This window comes from Aricia agestis, chromosome 1 (assembly GCF_905147365.1).
Source record: "Aricia agestis chromosome 1, ilAriAges1.1, whole genome shotgun sequence".
Taxonomy (NCBI): Eukaryota; Metazoa; Arthropoda; class Insecta; order Lepidoptera; family Lycaenidae; genus Aricia; species Aricia agestis.
This window is the reverse complement of record NC_056406.1, coordinates 7,895,183-7,913,988: the sequence shown is the minus strand read 5'-3', so window position 1 is coordinate 7,913,988 and position 18,806 is coordinate 7,895,183. Positions and strand designations below refer to the sequence as shown.

Here is an 18,806-nt window from a genome sequence, read left to right as displayed (position 1 = left end):
AACGGTACGGAACATTTCGTGCGCGAGCCCAGCTCGCACTTGGCCGATTTTATTGTAAACATGCTATCAAATTCGGGCAATGTATACAACAAAAAAAGAATTTTGAAAATCTGACCACGAACAGCAAAGTAAACATTAACTCCTCCTTTTTTGAAAGTCGGTTAAAAAAGTATCTAAGATGTTGACCAGGGATGTAAGGTATCATCATGCCAAATTTCATTGAAATGGGTCCAGCGGATTCAGAGATTAGCATGTACAAACAGACAAACAGACATACAGACAGAGAAACAAAAATTTCAAAAACAGTTAAAATGTGTTCTATTACTCTTCTTACATGCCCCTGACTTGTTTCTTCAAGTTTATTCTCAATGTACAAAAATTTTATCTCTACGATTTTATTATAAGTATAGATTTCTTTTTAAAATTTGTTTATCAGCACTGTAACCTAGCGTTTTACCTACGCATTTTCACCGGTTCCGATTTTGAGTGCCAGCGCCGGTAGCTGTTGTTTTATATCTCGGCTGCCGGCAGTATACTTACCGCCGGTTCCCATTACTGATATTTTTGGGAGCCGGCGCCGGCAGCGGAGGCACTTCCTATAAAATATTACTATGTTCCAGTTACTATTCAATGTAAAGTTGGAAAAAGCTGCGTCAACCAAACATAATACTCGTATAGTATTACCACGTTTCTGTGGTTTTGTTTACAGTTTTTCTCTTGTTATTCTCATCAAACTAACATTTTTCATTGTGACCGAATGGGCTTATTTAACTCACATCTGTTTCCCATCAATGCTCATTAATCATGATAATGAGAAAACATCTTTGTAGGCCTTTGTTGTTGTATGAAATAAAATGTTTATGATTCGTAGAATGTTAATAACACGGTCGACATTGATTTTATGGTTATAAAAGGACACTGGACAGTGGACAATGTCCACTGTCCAGTATCCTTTGTAACAATATTGGAATTTGGATGTCCAATCACTGGACATCCAAATATGTTGTATTTCGATTTTTTGTAAGCTGGTATCACTCTTAGTCGTTACCATGGAAACAAAATAAACGTCAGAATTCAGAAAAATCAAAATAAACATTGATGTTTAATTAAAAAATAATAAATATTAATTACTTCTTACAACTTCTACAAGTATTTTCATTAGCGGATAGTGATCAGCAAACAGTTTTAGTGATTATAAATAGTTGTTATGAGTTTAAATATTTGTGGCGGTACCCACAATTCGCCACAAAATGAAACCTAAACATTAACTTTGTACCGTACCTACTTGACAGGTATTTTGGCAAACTAAAATATGGCCTACTTTTGCAAGTTTTATCAATACTCGATGAACCTATGACCTATTTATTAGGAATTTTTCTTGGTCTTTGTTCTCTGTGATGAGCTAAAACGTGATTACTGAACAATGCAATTAATATAGCTGAAAACTATTTTATGAAGTATGGAGTCTAAACATGGCATGGCATGAACACGAGCCATTTCAGGTAATAGAATAGACAAAAATAATATTTAAATATAATGTTGTCTTTAACATTTTCTATAAATTAATTATAAATATTATGTTTCAGCATTTTATATGCAGTCAATCGCCTCAAAGGAGTTTGAAAACAAAGTACAATAAAAAAAACAACTTAACAGGAAACTTTACACCATCATACAAGTACTTTGACATTCCTTCATTAGATAGGGAAAGTATGCGACAAAGTATTTTGGATGCTGTAATGAAGAAAACAGAATCCAGAATGGTTGAGAGGGACAGCGATGTTAACCCATTGTATGAAGATCCACGGGATGTTATTGGTATTATTTAATCTTAAATCCAATAGTCCATAGTACTTCCATACAAATATTACAAATGCAAAAGTGTTTCTGTCTATCTGTTACCTTTCACTTTAAACTGTGGAAATTTGGTATGGAGAAAGTCGAACTCTCCCAGGAAAGGACTGAAGATACTTTTTATTCCATATTATGCATGCAACGGAGTTGTGGGCGTCATGTAGTAACAAAAGTAATATTATATTTAACCTTTTCATCATGGAAAAACGAGACACAATAGAATTTCTATTGGTCACCGGTGACCGTATGGGGCTTGATGAATTAAGTCCCAATTTCTTTACCGTAGAATTTGTGGACTCATTTAGCAGACTGTATGAAACCAAAAGAAAAGGTTACCTATAAGCTTTGTCCACACTGTGCCTTTTTCTGTTCTTCAAGTGAATGTAAGGATGCCCGCAATGCATGGCCTCTGACCATATCCAAAACTTCAAAAATAACAATATTGGCGTTGATTTCCTTGACACATTCAATTATTGAATGCGCCAATATGAAAGTTGATGACGAAAATTGAAGATGAAAGTGCACAGTGTGGACATAGCTATTAGAAGTTTTGTAATGAATCTTAATTTGGTGCTTTTAATATTATTACTTAGAAATACAAAATTCTCTTTATTTATAGGTGATAAACCAACTAAGCCACCAAGAAAGAAAAATATTCAAGGAATTGCTGTCACTTCTCCCAGAAGCAAAGAAAATAGATCAAAACTTAAGGAGCAGAAAAGAAAGTTGAGTAAGAAGTATGAGGGGCTAGTGATGGCGCTGATGGAGAAATGCGAAGAAAATGTTATAGTGGTTTGTACAGTTATACCTATTTATTTAATTATATTATAGAGAATATACAGTAGGTACTGTATACCAATTTTCGTATGAATTATTGTTTTTTGTTGACTGTCTCTAATTTTGATAAAAAAAATGACGCTCATTCCGTGGAGCCACGGGAGGCCTCTTGTTGGGGACGCCTGCGTGGACACGCTAGCGGCATCGCATATGATGGCCACAACAAGGGAAGCGGGAGCTGCGGCGGCACAAGCAGAGCAAACAAAAGAAGAAAATATGAAGCACTGGGGATGGGGAATGATTACTTTTTTGTACCTTTCGGGGTTGAAACCCTGGGTCCGTACGGCCCTGGTGCCAAACGAATGTTCAGAGAGTTATCCCAAAGACTGGTTGAGAAAACTAACAATCCCAGAGCTGGCGCTTACCTCGACCAACATATCAGTCTTGCGATACAGCGAGGTAATGCTGCCAGTCTCTTGGGTACATTGCCCGCAGCCTCTGACTTACATTTAGTTTTTTATATATAGTCTTTGTTTTTATATTTTAGCATTATTTATAGCAATTATTTAATGAAATAAATATGTTAATTTTTAAAATGATAAAAAAACATAATTTTTAAGAACTATTAGCAACTTACTGTTTCTATATTTAATTTTTATTGCTTTTAGTAATTAATCGTCCTGAGTCCTGCTCAGGAGAATTCTAATTACCTTTACTTTACTTTTAAAATATGGCCCAGTAAGCAGAGTTCTAATGGTGAACATAAATTAACAATACACTTTTTAGATTTCAGAAAAGGAATCTCACATAACAAAACTTAGAGATAAACTCAAAACTGTGCTAGAATATAATAAATTGTTTTCGGAAGAAAATGATCGGCTTAAGGCAGAGTATACAATATTAGCCAAGTACACTGAAGAATGCAAAGGAGTTATAAAAGATGAAAGAGATAGATATTTTGAGTTGGAAAAGAAAGCAAAGATTTTAGAAGACAAACTAAAACAATATGAAATACCTAGCAAAGGTAAGAAGTGTAATTTCTGTATTCAAATATTTACTTAAAGTGGACTGTAGTTTAGAGTCTGGACATTCTTTAACCGTGTTGCTATTTGGAATTTTTATTTTTTATATACATATAAGTATATGTATTCCAATATGAGCGACAGCTTCTATTTTTTTTTACTTTCACTTTCTATTCTTCAAACACTTTTTGTTTAAGGTAATAATTGAATTAATAGTAATCTTATATCTTTAAACGAGCAATTCTTGTATATAAATATATAATTGGTATCTCGGAATCGGCTCCAACGATTTTCATGAAATTTTGTATATAGGGGGTTTCGGGGGCGATAAATCGATCTAGCTAGGAATCACTTTTAGAAAATGTCATTTTATTGTGTTTTATCGAATACGGAGCAAAGCTCGGTCAAATAGCTAATGAATAATAATCAGTCCAATTTTTACAGAGCCATCTCTAGTACCTCTTGTTGAGGTATGCATGAATTGCAGTAGCCGACAAATAGTACTCAACCAAGCCAGAGAAAACAATCTACGCCTGCAAAAAGATATGCAAGCAATGAAGGATGTTTTATATAGGTAACTTAATTTAAAATATTTTGTAATTTAATTTAAAAGTTTTCTGAAAATTGTAATCACTTTTTCATTTTAGATTAAATGTTCAACTTTCGAGATACCAAGAGAAAATACGTTCAAACATTCAAAACATAACTGAAGGAAAAGTTTTTAAGCCGATGGAGTGTAACTATGATGTTGATTCTTTACTTACACCAAATTCAAGGCAGCACATTGGTAAATAAATATATTATTCATTGCAATGATAACCCATATACATCTGCTAAAAGCAGCTCATAGAAATGAGGTTCAATCACCATTCATTAATGATGTTGCAGTGAATCTGGCAGCAACCTTATATTGTGTTTATTATATACTAAATAATTATCAGATACAAAATAAAATGTTTCATAGTCATATGACTAATGGTGAGATGTTAATTTTGTTTACAGACACAGATGCTGATAAGAAATCTGACCCAGTTCATGAGCAAACAGAAAAATTCGTAGATCTGTCAGGTCTGTTGAGCGCTCAAGCTCTTGGTAAGTCCTGTAACCTTTAAATACAGGCTGCAATTAAACCTTCCGGCCAAATTTTGATATATTGCTCTTTGTTAAAAATAAAAATACACGTTTTTTCTTTTATTATCACTCAGTACTAAAATGTTAAGAAATAGTTTCCGAAAGTTTTCCAAAAAAAAACACCAAAATTATTGACACTACGCGCCAAGCGCCCGCGCCGCCATCCCGCTTACGCATTTATTGGTAACAGCACCTCCCTGGCGCCACTCCCCGCGTCACCCCCGCTCTAACCCTACGTGCTTGAATGGCGATAGACCGGCCGGCGCCAAATTATCGTAATTCGTACGAAGTGATCATTAAGTATCGATTTTGATTGGGATAAAATATGTTATTGTATAAAAATGAGCACCCTGTTTTTTTGGTTAAATGGACTGTCCTAAATTAAAAAGGCCTAAAAAAATTTGGCCGGTAGGTTTAATTGCACCCTGTATTACCCGTTCATAATAATAATTTTGTATAGTACTAAATATAACGTGTTATGTGTGTTTGTCAATTAGGTGCAATTTTTTAATATAAATATTTTTTTGTAGCACCACTTTTCGATGCTTACCAAGAAAATTTGCAAGAAAAAGACAATCTTATATTGGATTACGAAAAACAATTTGAAGAGATTAACAAAAAATCTAAGCAAATTGTGCTTGAAAACAAAACACTTGTAGAAAAGTTAGGCGTTGTGGAAGATGAATTGGCGAAATTGAGACAGAACTACAAAAAGTTGGCGATCGAGAAAGAGACGGGTGATGTAGAACGAGCTACGTCGTTAGAGAGAGCCGAGAAGGCGGAGGCGAAACTTAAAGAAGTTTATGAACTTTATGAAGATAAAAGTAAGCTTCAGAGTTTTAATGAATTATTACAAACTATATTATAACTATAACACCGAAATTAGATTATCACGCGGGAACCTACCTTTTTCCGCAACAAAAACTATCCTATGTCCTTTACCGTCTCTCCATAATATGCACTAAATTCCTTCTCAATCGGCTTAGCCGTTTAAGCGTGAAGAGATTACAGATGGACAGTGGACTGATAAAAAGACACTCTTTCGAATTTGTAACATAAGTCAGTCCCGGACTAATAAATAGGCCGTTATAGGCCACAGCTTAGGGGTGGCAGCGCCCACAGAGGCCCTACAGATTACGTACCTACAGTGACGGATTAGCCCTTAATCGAATTGCCTAGGGCATCACGTCTGAGGAAGCACCAGAAGAGTAAAGGTTCAAAGACCGATTCTAGTTGAGATACGGATAGGGGGGCCCACAGGCATGGATTGCTTAGGGCATCAAGTAGTCTTAATCCGTCACTGCGTACCTACATACATGGGGTGACGGAAATAAAGTGGCCTACTCTCATAAAAAATACAAATGCGATTCTGATATAAGTATTTCCATACGGTACTTATATCAGTACGGATTTTCAATAATGCTTATTTTTGTAGTAAAGTTCAAAGTCGAGTATTAGTAGTGATTTTGTCCTATTATTTTTTAGTATCGGCAATGGCAAGAGACTACGAGACGGTGCACCGCGAATACTTCAATGTGAAGCACGCGCTGGACGCGTCGTCGGGCCGCCTCGCCGCCATGGACGCGATCCGCGCGCGCACTGTGCCCGCTGACCTTCACGAGCGACGATTGGACGACTGCAAGAGGTCATTTAAACAAAGTGTAAAAATGGGACCCTATTACTGAGACTTTGATGTCTGTCTCCAGGCGGTATCTCAAAAAATACTATAGCTAGAGCTGCTAGGCTTCTGAAATCTTCACAGATTGTGTATTTCTGATGCCGCTATAATAACAAACACAAAAATAAAACAAAATTAATATTTAATGGAAATTTTTTGACTATTATTGCTATATGACGGTACGGAAACCTTCGTGCGCGAGTCCGACTCGCACTTGGCCGATTATTTAAAGATAAAAAAAATATTGTAAATAATATTGGTTGTATAATTTTCTTACATAATGTTGATAACGTTTTAGGCTTTTGGAGGAATTAAAACAACAATACAATTTGGAATCGGAACGTAAGACAGAGCAGTTAAAAAAGTTGGAAGGCGAATACAGAGCAATGGAGGAGAGGTATGATAAGATCTGTCAAGAGCATGAGGCAGTGAAGCAAGAGTTGCAGGCGGCACTGAAAAACGTCAAGTAAATTATTACTTATATATTTTTATCCTTGAATATTTAATAAGTCGTAGCTCATATAAAAATTTGGGTGCTTTGAGTTATAAGTACATTGTGAATTTACTGGACTACACTTGTGGCCGTGGCAAGCTTTAAAGAAGGTAAGATATGAAAAAAATAATTATACTGACCTTGTGTTTGTACAGGTGTATTACTGTAGGGGTCAAAACACATTGAATTGTTGCGAGGCGTTGGTATGCATTTTTAGGGTTCCGTGCCCAAAGGGTTAAAACGGGACCCTATATAAATAATTAATTCCCATACAAAAAACACAACTATTGTTCTATAATGGTACGGAACCCTTCGTGCGGGAGTGCAACTCGAACTTGGCCGATTTTTAAAAAAGCCACTTGAATTTGGAAATCGCAGCTCGACACCGCGAGCGGTATGTCTGTTAATTCATATTATCATAGACTAAGGAAAATTTATGTATATTATAACTTATTTAAAGCAAGACCGCCCGCTAATAACGGTATCTGAATGGTGCCCTTACTTGTGAATCCCGCTATCGCGCCTTTCCTGCCAAGATTGGGTATATTAGCTTTTAATAGAGTAAAAGATAATAATATTAACACCAAGTCACTGAAGCCGGAAGCGGATAGATAGATTATTTAATACGCATTCCGTTGAAAACACCCGTGACGTTGCAATGGTAATCCTCAGGTTGAAAGTTGGATACCCTAGTAACCCTACTACATAAGAATTATACGTTCTAGGCTGTACCGCAAGGCGGCGGTGGTGTTCCGTCAACGTGCGCGGTCGGCGACAGCGCGGGCAACACGCGCCCGTCGCACCCAGCGACACCATGCGTCAGAGCCGCTACGGAAAGCGCTCTATGCGCTGGAGCGGATCAAAAGCGAAATTAAGGTATATTAATATTATAAGAGACCCCTTAAGGTTGTTTACCTATACCTCAATTGTACAAAATTATGTAAAATTATTGTACTTAGTTAAGTTTTTTGTTTGAGTCAATTGCAATTAAGTGAACAGAAAATTTGTCTAGCCACATTTCTTTTACATTGAATGTCAAGCCAATGCTTAAGTCATTTGTTTGACATAAATAATAAGGCACAAAGCTGCATTAAGGTGCCTGCCGCAGCGGCAGGGCCGTTAGCGGATTGTCGCGACGCTTCACTTCCAGTTCCCGTAGTACTAGTGTCTGGTGTCGCATCGCTCCGCTGCAGTGCGGTTTCACCTTAGGGCTTCCAAGTTCAATTTTGTTTTCCAGCGAATTCGCACGAATTCGCAGTTATGCGTGGGAGCCCTTAAATGTAAAAATCGTAGGGTATTAGTATAATAATTATTGGTACAGACAATGATATTATATGAAAAACTCAAAGCAGATATGTTACTACCGCGCGCGTTGTGAAGATTCAGATACAGCCCAATTGGGTCGTCTGTTGTTTAGTCTGCATCGAGCGCAGTCACGAACGTGCCACGTCTTGTCTTACATAAATAAATGGAAAATGCCGTTGTGTGTGTTTCGAAAATGTACCAATTATGACTCAAAAGTAAACAAAACTCATGGAATCTCTTGCCACATGTCTTGTATGCAATAAATACCTCGATTATTTACATTTTCAATTATTTTTTCGAACAATCTGGAAAAATTGAATTTTCGTCATGGCTCAGGCGAAAAAATAGACAGCGATACGGTTTTGACGCAAGAACGATAAGGATGGTTGCGCTGCAGCATCTAAGAGTAGTTAGTGCAGACTCGCCACATGACTGTTAGATCGTGACTTAAATGCCTACAATTGCAGTTTATTTGTATTCTATTTTATACGCTATGCGATATCATATGCAACTATAATACTGCACTGTTTTTTAGGGTTAGAAATACTGTTTTTTTAGGTTAGGTAAGAAAATATACAAAAAATTTCAAAGAGAAAGAAAAGAAACAAATTAAAACTTTTTGAAGGTATACATTAAATATGTATTTTATGTAATATATTCCATTATTAATTATTTCGATGTTAAAATTTCCATTAAATATAATTAACTATTACATAAGTTATTTCATTTCTTACCTACTAATACTTTTGTATCAAGTGTCCACTCTACGGCTATTTATGTTACTCTCTACGCACAAGGAACTTTGCAGTTCAACGTTTAAAAATAGAACTGTCTCTTTTATGTAAATGGCATTTCGTATCTTTTGTTTCACTTATCTGTCTTTGTCAATGTTTGCAATTTTGAATTTGAAAATTGTTCGGAAGTGATTTAAGCCGGAAAATAGTATGAACGTAACAGATCTATATGTAGAATATCATTTGGTACAGATATAACTTATATCTTATAAAATAAATACTCTATCTGCTATCTTATTCCAGCAAGTGAAGTTCGGTTTCACCTTAGGGCTCCCACACAAAACTGCGAATACTCATCGCATCGCAAATATCTGCGACAACTGATGCGAATTCGCACGCATTCGCAGTTATGTGTCGGAGCCCTTAAATGTTGCTTAAATTCGATGTCGTCTATATCTTTATAATGCGAAGGGTATTAGTATTTAAATTATTGGTACAGATTATATAACTTATGGCTTATAAAATAAATACTATATCATATTCCAGCAAGTGAAGTCTCAAGCTCACATCTCGCTGGAGGAGCTAGAGCGTCGTATACTGGAGCAGCAGCGTCGCGCGGCGCACGCGCAGGACGAGTACCGGCGCGAGCTCGACCGCGCGTCACTCGCGCTGGACCACAAGGAGCGCATCATACAGAGCCTGCTGGACAAGGTGGCCGATGTGGAGGAAGTCAGGTGAGGATGTAGGATGTTTGTTACAAATATAATAAAAATAATTTTGTATGCCTAAAAATTTGTTAGTGGAGTAGGTATGCAGATACTGGAGTTTCCAGGAGATGAATGTGCGTAATGGGCAAAAAAATCGCTGAACAATGTCAAGAAGTTCTTATAGTAAAGTTGTGCAAAATTCTGGGAGTGATTTCGTAAATTATCATCAAAGTTGGTAACGCTTCCGCCCGTTAAAAAACATTTGCTACAAACTCAAAAACCACCAAGGTTTTTTTAAATAACTTTAAAAAGTTTTAACGCAAGTGTTTAAAATGTAAGAAGTTTCATAAATTCATAATTTTATTGTAATACCTGGTATTACCTTTCAGGTTAAGCCAAGCGAACACGAGTCGTCTGCAGGGCATTGTGACTGCGTCTTCGTCCGAAAAGTCGACGCCCACGAAGACGCCAGAGAATAAAACTGGCAAACTTGTACCCGGACCAGGAGGCTACTATAAGGATAAGGAGAGTCGAAGGAAAAAGTAACTCCATGACTCCATTAAGTGAATTAAATCAGTCTATATTGGTTCACTGCTGGACATTGGCCTCTCAATGAATGCCAAGATGGCCGATCTTCTGCTACTCGCATCCAACATGGGCCGGTAACTAAATGGTCATCCCACCAAGTTGCAGGTCGACCTACACTCATTCTCTCAATTCTAGTCAATTACATTTTCGATATTTTAGTTAATAATATATAATTGATATTAATTTATAATTACACTGGTGTCTTCTTAAGAAATCGAAAAGTTAATTTATTCAATAAAAATAATTTTGTATGCCTAAAAATTTTCCAAACAGCTAAACAAACACAAATATCATGTGTGGTGTTTTTAACATTTCGTTATTTAGTTTTATAATAAAAACTATTGTGAAGTATTGTAGAGTTTTTTTTTTAAATCACAATGACAACGAATCTATAACAAAATTCCCCGAATATGAAGATTGTAATTGCTAGGCAGATAGTTATATTATAGTTTTATCTGGTTTTTACCTTATAAACGTAATATTTCTTAGAAGTAAACTTATCTAGATTTTAAATCGTTAGTAGGTACTAAAACATATTATGATAACCTCTTATTACATATTATCATAATAATTTTGATATTTTTGATAATAGAAATATTGTCTAAGTATATGCTATTATTGTTATGAAATATGTTTATAGTTTTATTTTATTATATTACAAGCATTGATTTTATTGTAGGCTCATTTCTATGAGAATTATCTATAAATTAATATAGAATTAAAGAATAATTAATTTGGTGATTTTGTAAGGGCGAGACACATTTTTATAAAAGTAAATAAAGGAGCCACAACAAAATTTTGACATTGTGGACCATATATATCATATTATACTACCTATGTAATTTAAGCACATTCATTTATGATGCAATCAGTCACTAGTCACTACCTACTCCTTATTCATTGCGGTTAATAATTTTATACTTTACTCGAAATAATTTAGTCGTTTGTCAAAAACAATGTCGTAGCCGCCAAAAATAACGTGTTGTTTGAAATTTTGAATTATAGTAATAATATAAATATGTGAAAGTGTCTGTCTTTCTGTATGCCTGTCTGTTACCCCTTCACGCTCAAACAGCTGAACTGATTTTGCTGAAATTTTGTATAGACATACTTTGAGTCACGGGAAAGGCCATAGAATACTTTTAATCCCGGAAAAATGTACGGCGCCCGGCCGAATAATGAATTTTGGCGCACCAGAGTTGCGGGCGTCATCTAGTTTGAAAAAAATTCTGAATGTCAATACCAGAAGCCAATAATGAATATTTGTTCAAGTGCCACAATTAGTTACGTTGAAATGTTTATAAGGTAACAACTTAATTTCATTTTAACCACTTGGTTCTACATCATCTTCCGGACAAGATCTGAAAAAGTAAGTTAATTTTCTAATTTCTATTATATTTCCGATCAATGTTCAATACGCATATTTAAACTTATTCTTCCGTATACTTCATGTACTTTTTTCAGATGTTTCTGGTCAACACATTATTTTCGTTCCTTCTGTTTGCATACGCCCATTGTCAAGATGCCAACTGCAATTTCCAACAAACGGTAAGATATGTTTATTCCTGTATTAAGTACATAGTTCTAATAACCCTATATCAGCTTTTTTAGTGTAACTACTAATTACAACACTAATTTCTAACATAAGCCGATTTTTGTATCTACTCGTACTTTCTTGTGTGTTAAAAAGATTTGATAAAATTTCAATGTGCGAACTTAGTGCTGATCGTAACTAAGATCTAAATGGATTCCTATAAAAATTGTTACAATTATAACGCTGTAGACTGATTTGTAAAGTTGATATTTGACTTTTTATATCAAGCATGATGTAACATTTTATGAATTAATACTTGAAAATACAGATAACAACGACCAGTCAGACGTTCTACGCGTATAGCCCCAACTACCCTTACAACTACGTGGGCGGCGTGCAGTGCCGCTGGATCTTTGACTGCCCCGTCGGCTTCAACTGCAAAGCGGACTGCACGATATCCTTGCCGTCGGTAAGTTTGCCTTAGGGCTCCCACACTCACTACGAATTCGCATCGCATCGCAAATATCTGCTACAAAATCTATACTAATATTATAAATGCGAAAGTATCTCTGTCTATCTGTCTCGCTTTCAAGCTAAAACTATTGAACCGATTGTAATGAAATTTGGTACACAGATAGTCTAAAGCCTGAGAAAGGACATATGCTACTTTTTAAGTAGAAAAAGGGGTTGTAAGGGATGTTTATGCGCAAATTTGTTCAAATTAAGTTAGTTCCAAAAATTCATAACAGATGGCGCTAAGAGTCGCCTACATCGCGCTAGCACTTACTCATACGTCTTTCTACAAGAGGTGGTACCATGTTAAATTCCGTTTTCCGATTCTTTCGATTGTTATACACGTTGTTAAATGATGACACAGCTGTTTTTGGGTATTTTAATTTAAGGGGTACCAGGGTTTTAAAAAGCTTTTAAATTTGACACCAATTTTGTTGACACCGCGCGCTATAAACTGTGGTCCACGCGGACGAAGTCGCGGGCAACAGCTAGTTTATATAATAAAAATGACATGACGATGCAATGCGATGCGAATTCACAGTTTTGTGTGGGAGCCCTTAACAAAGTTTTGTGTTTGTAGCCACAATTTTTTAAATTCGTTTTTTTAAACGACCTTCGCCGGAAATTCTCACAAGATTGGGGAATCCGGCGGATCAAAGGCGGAACCGGAATTGGGCGGAGTCGCGTTTGATTTTGACAGATTGCCCCGCCCCTGTATAATCTCGCATGCAGAACTCTTTTTATTAAGCAAAAACTTTTTACTTTACCCGGCTTTTTACTTTTTACTTTAGTCGTCGTCGTGCTTGTTGGACCGTGTGCTGATATCGAAGAATGGTGACAGCCAACTGACCAATGCGGACTACTACTGCGGCAGCGGCTCCGTCACTGCTGTCTCCACCGGGCAGCGTCTTACTATCGGTAAGGTTCTTTTACAGCATAAGTATTTTGTACACAGTAGGTACAGAAGCGATCTTCTTGCATTTTTTTCATAGCCGAGTGGATCCGAATGGATGACTGACACGACTGACGAGGATCCGCCGCCGATCAGAAGTCTGATGCTGCAATATAATCTTATATATAAAATTCTCGTGTCACAATGTTAGTTACCGTACTCCTTCGAAACGGCTTTACTGATTTTTACCAAATTTTATATGCATACCAATTCAGTAGGTCTGAGAATCGGCTACTGGCTATTTTTTATATTGATAAGTGCATTTGTTGAATAAATAATAGTAAATTATTACAACTCGAGACTGACGGCGACCATTGTTTGTGCGACCGCGATGCCATGGTGCCATGCTTATTAAGTCAGTTCAACAAAATAATATCGGCGAAATACTTTATAAGGCAAAAGATCGTTGCCGGGACAGCTAGTGTAATATATTACTTTTCAGAAGACTAAGAGGTGTGAATATGGTATGATTCTTTCATAAAATAAAGATTGTAGTAATAAAAAGATGGTTTCCAGGTCTTATTACATCCCAGTCGAGTCCAGGAGGCAGATTCATATGCACCGTGACCGCCCAGGCCGCCGCCAATAACTCGACCTGTAGCTGTGGATACAAGAAGACGGTATGTATCTGAAGGGCGGAAAACCAGCAGTTTAAAAAATCGACCGGTTATATTTGTCTGTCGAGCTACAACCAAATACAGCCATAATAAGTTACAACCAAATACAAACAGCATACGAAAGGCAACCTTTTAAGGGTGACATGATGAAATGACGGTAAAAAGAGACGTTTTATTTTGACATCGACGACGCCGCGAATTAACTAACAAAAATCAATAAATTTAGATACTTATAACTCATCACTTTACGCAACATTTCCGCGGTTCCCAGCGTCTGTGTGCTAACAGCGATTCCTAAATCATAACCCTGATTCCGTTGTTCTGTATCTTTTGATGTTTTCACTACACCCCTATCTATCTGCACAGAACCGCATCGTGAACGGCCAAGAAACCGGCGTAAACGAGTACCCCATGATGGCGGGTGTCGTGGACCGCTCTTCCGGCGCCGTCATCAAGTGCGGCGCCACCATCATCTCCCCCTCCTACCTCGTTACTGCGGCGCATTGCGTCGTCAACAAGAGCCCCAATGATATCGGCGTCATCGTCGGCGAACATAACACTAGCACTGGGAGTAAGTTGTTGTGATATGTACCAGTGGCGCGGCAAGACCGTGTGATGTGGGTGAAGATATATTTTGCGAGGGGGCCATTCAGGGGGCTGATGAATGTTGTTAGAGGACGGATTTTCTTGAGAGAAAGAATTTTTTGACACTCAAACTTTTATTTATAAAAAAAATTACTTAAAAAATTTGAGTAACAAATCTCGTAAATTCTTAAAAAAATCATAGTGGTCCAAGGGGCGCCGTGGCCGAGGCCGTGGGCGGCCTCTGATTTTTTAATGGTTACGTAAACTTTTATTTCATAAAGATTTTGACATCAACTCTACCCAAATTTTGTCAAACTCTTTATTAAAATACTGAGTGCGGCCGTTAGGCTGTTTACACACACGCCGAGGCGGCGGCGGCGCCGCTCCATTGCTCATCCTTGTGTTTCTATTTTGCACTTACACACGGCGGCGCCGCGGCGGCGAAAAACGCTGCCGCTGCGGCACCGTGTGTAAATACGCTTAATGCCGATTTTACCAGGTATGGGAAATATGTAAAGTTTTTTTCAATTACTTTAGCTGAAACGACTGCTACACAAGGGTTCCTAGTCAAGACCATTACAATTCATCCACAATTTACGCAGTGAGTAATCAAATAGTAATACATAATAATATTATTGTTTATTGCTCAACTTTCCATAATTATTATTATAATGTTTGAGTACTTATTTAATTTATTTAAACCTGAAACCAATAATTTTAAGTTAAAACTTAAACCGGAATTAGAAAGTCTACTTTTTTTCAGATCCAACTACGACTACGACATAGCGATTTTGGCCATCAACGGCCAAATGACTTTCAGTGACGCCGTAGGTCCCGTCTGTTTGCCTTTCAAGTTTGTCAACACCGACTTGTCCGGAACCAAAGCCACTTTATTAGGTAATTTAATATTTATAAGGTACCCTTTTCCCTAAAAATATACATAGATTGTATTAAGAAATGTAATTCCGTCACTAGACGTTGGCCTCAACTTCTTTTTGCTAAAATTCGTGTTGCGCGTGAACCGTACATTGGTCCGGTATAAAAACTGTTCTATTTTTCGCGTTTTAAGTGTGAAAAATCAAAAGACAGGTAGACACGTTATCACATTTATAATATTAGTATGGATGGTAGGGCATAAACTATGCCCTACGTATATTTTCCACAAAATATAACACCGCTCACACCGGGTATTTTTATGATTTAACTAAACGGATAGTCTCATATTAATGTTTCTCCACATTAGTAAAATATCCTAAGGCCTAATTTCACCAACGTCTGTTAGTGTTAATAGCTTGTTAAAATGTCATGTTTTCTCTTTCGTTAGTACGAAAAACGAGAGAGGTAATGTGATACTAATTCGAGCATTTAACAGACGTTGGTGAAATTGCACCCTTATGGTGCTCCCTCACCGCGAGCATTCACGTGTAATGTAACATTTTTAGATTCGACTTTGAGTATTACATTACAATACCGACGATCATTCACGTGTAATGTAACCACGAAAATAAAACAAAGAATGTAACATTACAGATTCGACGATTTCATAATGACAGACAATTAGTTGTATCAAGATGTCACTGTATCATTACAAGGTGCGCATTGTAATAAAGCTGTGCATTGTAATGCTCGGCTCTCCTCCCTCACAGATGTAATGCTTGACTCTGTAACATTACAATACAAGCGAATGCTCCCGGTGAGGCAGCACCTTTAAAGTATTATGTGGGGGAATCATAAAACACCGTTTGGAGTATTTTCGGGATTTTACTAAAGTCATTATCGTTGAAGGTTGGGGCACCACGCAGATAGGGGGCGAGCTGTCCACCGTGCTGCGGAAGGTGGACGTGGACGTGATCAGCCAGTCGGCGTGCCAGCGTAACGTCGCCACGCTCACGCCGAGACAGATCTGCACGTATACGCTGGGGAAGGACTCCTGCCAGGTGTGATAATATGCCAGCTCCGGTGATGGTAGCTTGAAACTATTCATATTAATTTCGGCGATAGTAGGTTCTTGATACTGAGCAGATATGAGATAGTCGTAAAAATTGTGACTGAATTGGGACTGATATGCTACTAAGTTGTTATTTGCAATTGAATTAAAACTGAACTGCGATTAAATTTGATCGAAACTGAGACTTTTGCGACTTAATTCGTCGCAATCCAGTCCGATTCGGCCGCTATTCATTTTAAATTCAGTAGCCACTTAGTGACTTAGTGGCAATTTAAGTAGTTGTAATTCAGACGCAAGCTTTTCGCCTTATACAAGGTGTAACAAAATTAAGTGATAATACTTTAGGGTGTGTATATATCCCTAATACAGAGTTCACTGTGGTCTGTGAAAGTAGCAAGTCTATTTAAGGGACGCATACACACCCTAAAGTATTATCATTTATCACTTAGTTTTGTTACACCCGGTATATCGTGCGCGGGCTACAATGTTAATATTTGTAGAACGACTCCGGCGGCCCCGCGCTCCGCACGGACCCGGCCACTGGGCTGCTGTTCAACATCGGCATCATCAGCTACGGCACGTTCTGCGCGACGGCGGGCAACCCCAGCATCAACACGCGCGTCACGACGCTGCTAGACTGGATTGTCGCCAACGCGCCCGCCAACTACTGCAGGAAATAAATTGATTGACAAGTAATAGATTGTTATTTTTTTCCTTTTTACTTTTAGTACATCGGCGTTGTACCATCGAAGAAATTGGTTCATAGGCAGATCACAGATGACGGATCTATATACGTCATTTGCTCGAGTTTCGTCAATTTAATATTTGTCCGCTGGGTTTGACGTAATGCAATCTAATTACGTAGGTCCGCCACCTGCCTACGAATTAAGTTCTATGATAGTAGGCCAGCCAGGTTAGACAAAAATACCCCTGTACGACAGTATGAGTTATTATCCTGATAAATATTTGGAAATACTCTAATTTGTTTCCGGAAAAATAATAACTCCCACACCGGTTTCGGTGACGGTGGCCGGCTGCATTGAAACCAGCCCCCGTAGACAAGTGGCAAAACGCTAACGCTAACGCTAGCGCTACAAAATGTATGGATTTGACATTAGTACTCGCTAGCGAAGCGATGACTTATGTCAAATCGCATACATTTTGTAGCGCTAGCGTTAGCGTTAGCGCTTTGCCACTTGTCTACAGGCCCTGACCAGTTACGCAGGAGTAATTTTATAGTGCCCAAGTGTGTGCGCAGTACACAAGAGCACTCTCTATTCTTTTTACTCTCATAACCAAGTGGGACGGAAGACCAACACGACTGGCGAGAGATCAGGCGCAGGACCGACTTTTTACATGCCCATCCGACGCATGGATCATCTTAGAGCCAGTGCACACGGCGCGCTGCGTCGTCGCAATGCACACATGACGGACAGCAGCCCCCGAGACGAAGCAGGAGGGGGTGTTGTCTGTTGACGATAAGACTGCTTCGTATTAACGCTGCGATGGCGCAGCGCCCGTGTGGCCGGCTCTGCGTCAAAATATTTGCGTTGCTACGACGCAACTCAACGCAACGCGCTGTGTGGTCTGGCTCTTACATGTCAGACAATCAGGTAATCAGCTTGCATTGTCCTAACCAAACTTGGAAATAACATGTTTCCAACGCGGGAATTGAACCCACGACCTGCGAGTCAAGAGCCAAGCTCTTAACGACTGGACCACGGAGGCGTTGATTCGGAAAAAGCTGTAAGTTTAAAAACTGGCCAAGTGCGAGTTGGACTCGGGCACGAAGGGTTCCGTACCATTATATATAGAAAATATAGGCACAAAATTGTATTTTTTGTATGGGAGCCCCCTTAATTATAAATTTTATTACAATTTTATTATTACTTATTAAAGTAAAAATATAATTGAGGATTTTGTGAATATTTCAAGTAAAAAATGCCAAAAAATTCATGTTTGTTGTATGGGAGCCCCCTCTTAAATATTAATTTTATTTTGGTTTTAGTATTTGTTGTTATAGCGGCAACAGAATATATCTGTTGGCGCTTTGTATATGTATATACAATATAATCTGTATCTGAAGTCTAGCTTAGATAGCGGTTCTTGAGATACAGCCTGGAGACAGACAGACGGACAGACATCGAAGTCTTAGTAATAGGGTCCCGTTTTTACCCTTTGGGTACGGAACCCTAAAACATACTATTTAAAACTGAAACTTAAGCGAACATTGTAGTACACACTGTCAAGAAAGAGTAGGCGCAGTACAAAATTTTCTAAACGTAATCACGCTCAAAAGGTGGTTCTTTCTCTTTGTATATCTACAGAGAACGCTTAGGTATACAATCTTTAAATATTATCACCTTGC

At 37.8% G+C, this 18,806-nt stretch overlaps 2 protein-coding genes across 2 annotated transcripts; both read left to right on the top strand.

Moving 5' to 3' along the window:
* Positions 1 to 1,170: 1,170 nt before the first annotated feature.
* On the top strand, positions 1,171 to 10,335 carry LOC121727268 (centrosomal protein of 89 kDa). The gene is made up of 14 exons (XM_042115000.1): positions 1,171 to 1,188; positions 1,293 to 1,502; positions 1,587 to 1,818; positions 2,474 to 2,646; positions 3,418 to 3,655; positions 4,098 to 4,227; positions 4,301 to 4,440; positions 4,656 to 4,745; positions 5,315 to 5,608; positions 6,270 to 6,429; positions 6,761 to 6,928; positions 7,681 to 7,831; positions 9,541 to 9,728; positions 10,091 to 10,335. Exons 2-14 carry the CDS (start codon positions 1,473 to 1,475, stop codon positions 10,245 to 10,247), a joined length of 2,151 nt encoding a protein of 716 aa, XP_041970934.1. The 5' UTR covers positions 1,171 to 1,188; positions 1,293 to 1,472; the 3' UTR covers positions 10,248 to 10,335.
* A 1,418-nt stretch (positions 10,336 to 11,753) lies between these two features.
* On the top strand, positions 11,754 to 17,134 carry LOC121731091 (venom serine protease-like). Its single transcript, XM_042120428.1, has 9 exons — positions 11,754 to 11,837; positions 12,152 to 12,292; positions 13,128 to 13,254; positions 13,805 to 13,908; positions 14,272 to 14,476; positions 15,028 to 15,091; positions 15,254 to 15,387; positions 16,276 to 16,427; positions 16,939 to 17,134. Exons 1-9 carry the CDS (start codon positions 11,754 to 11,756, stop codon positions 17,116 to 17,118), a joined length of 1,191 nt encoding a protein of 396 aa, XP_041976362.1. The 3' UTR covers positions 17,119 to 17,134.
* Positions 17,135 to 18,806: the final 1,672 nt, after the last annotated feature.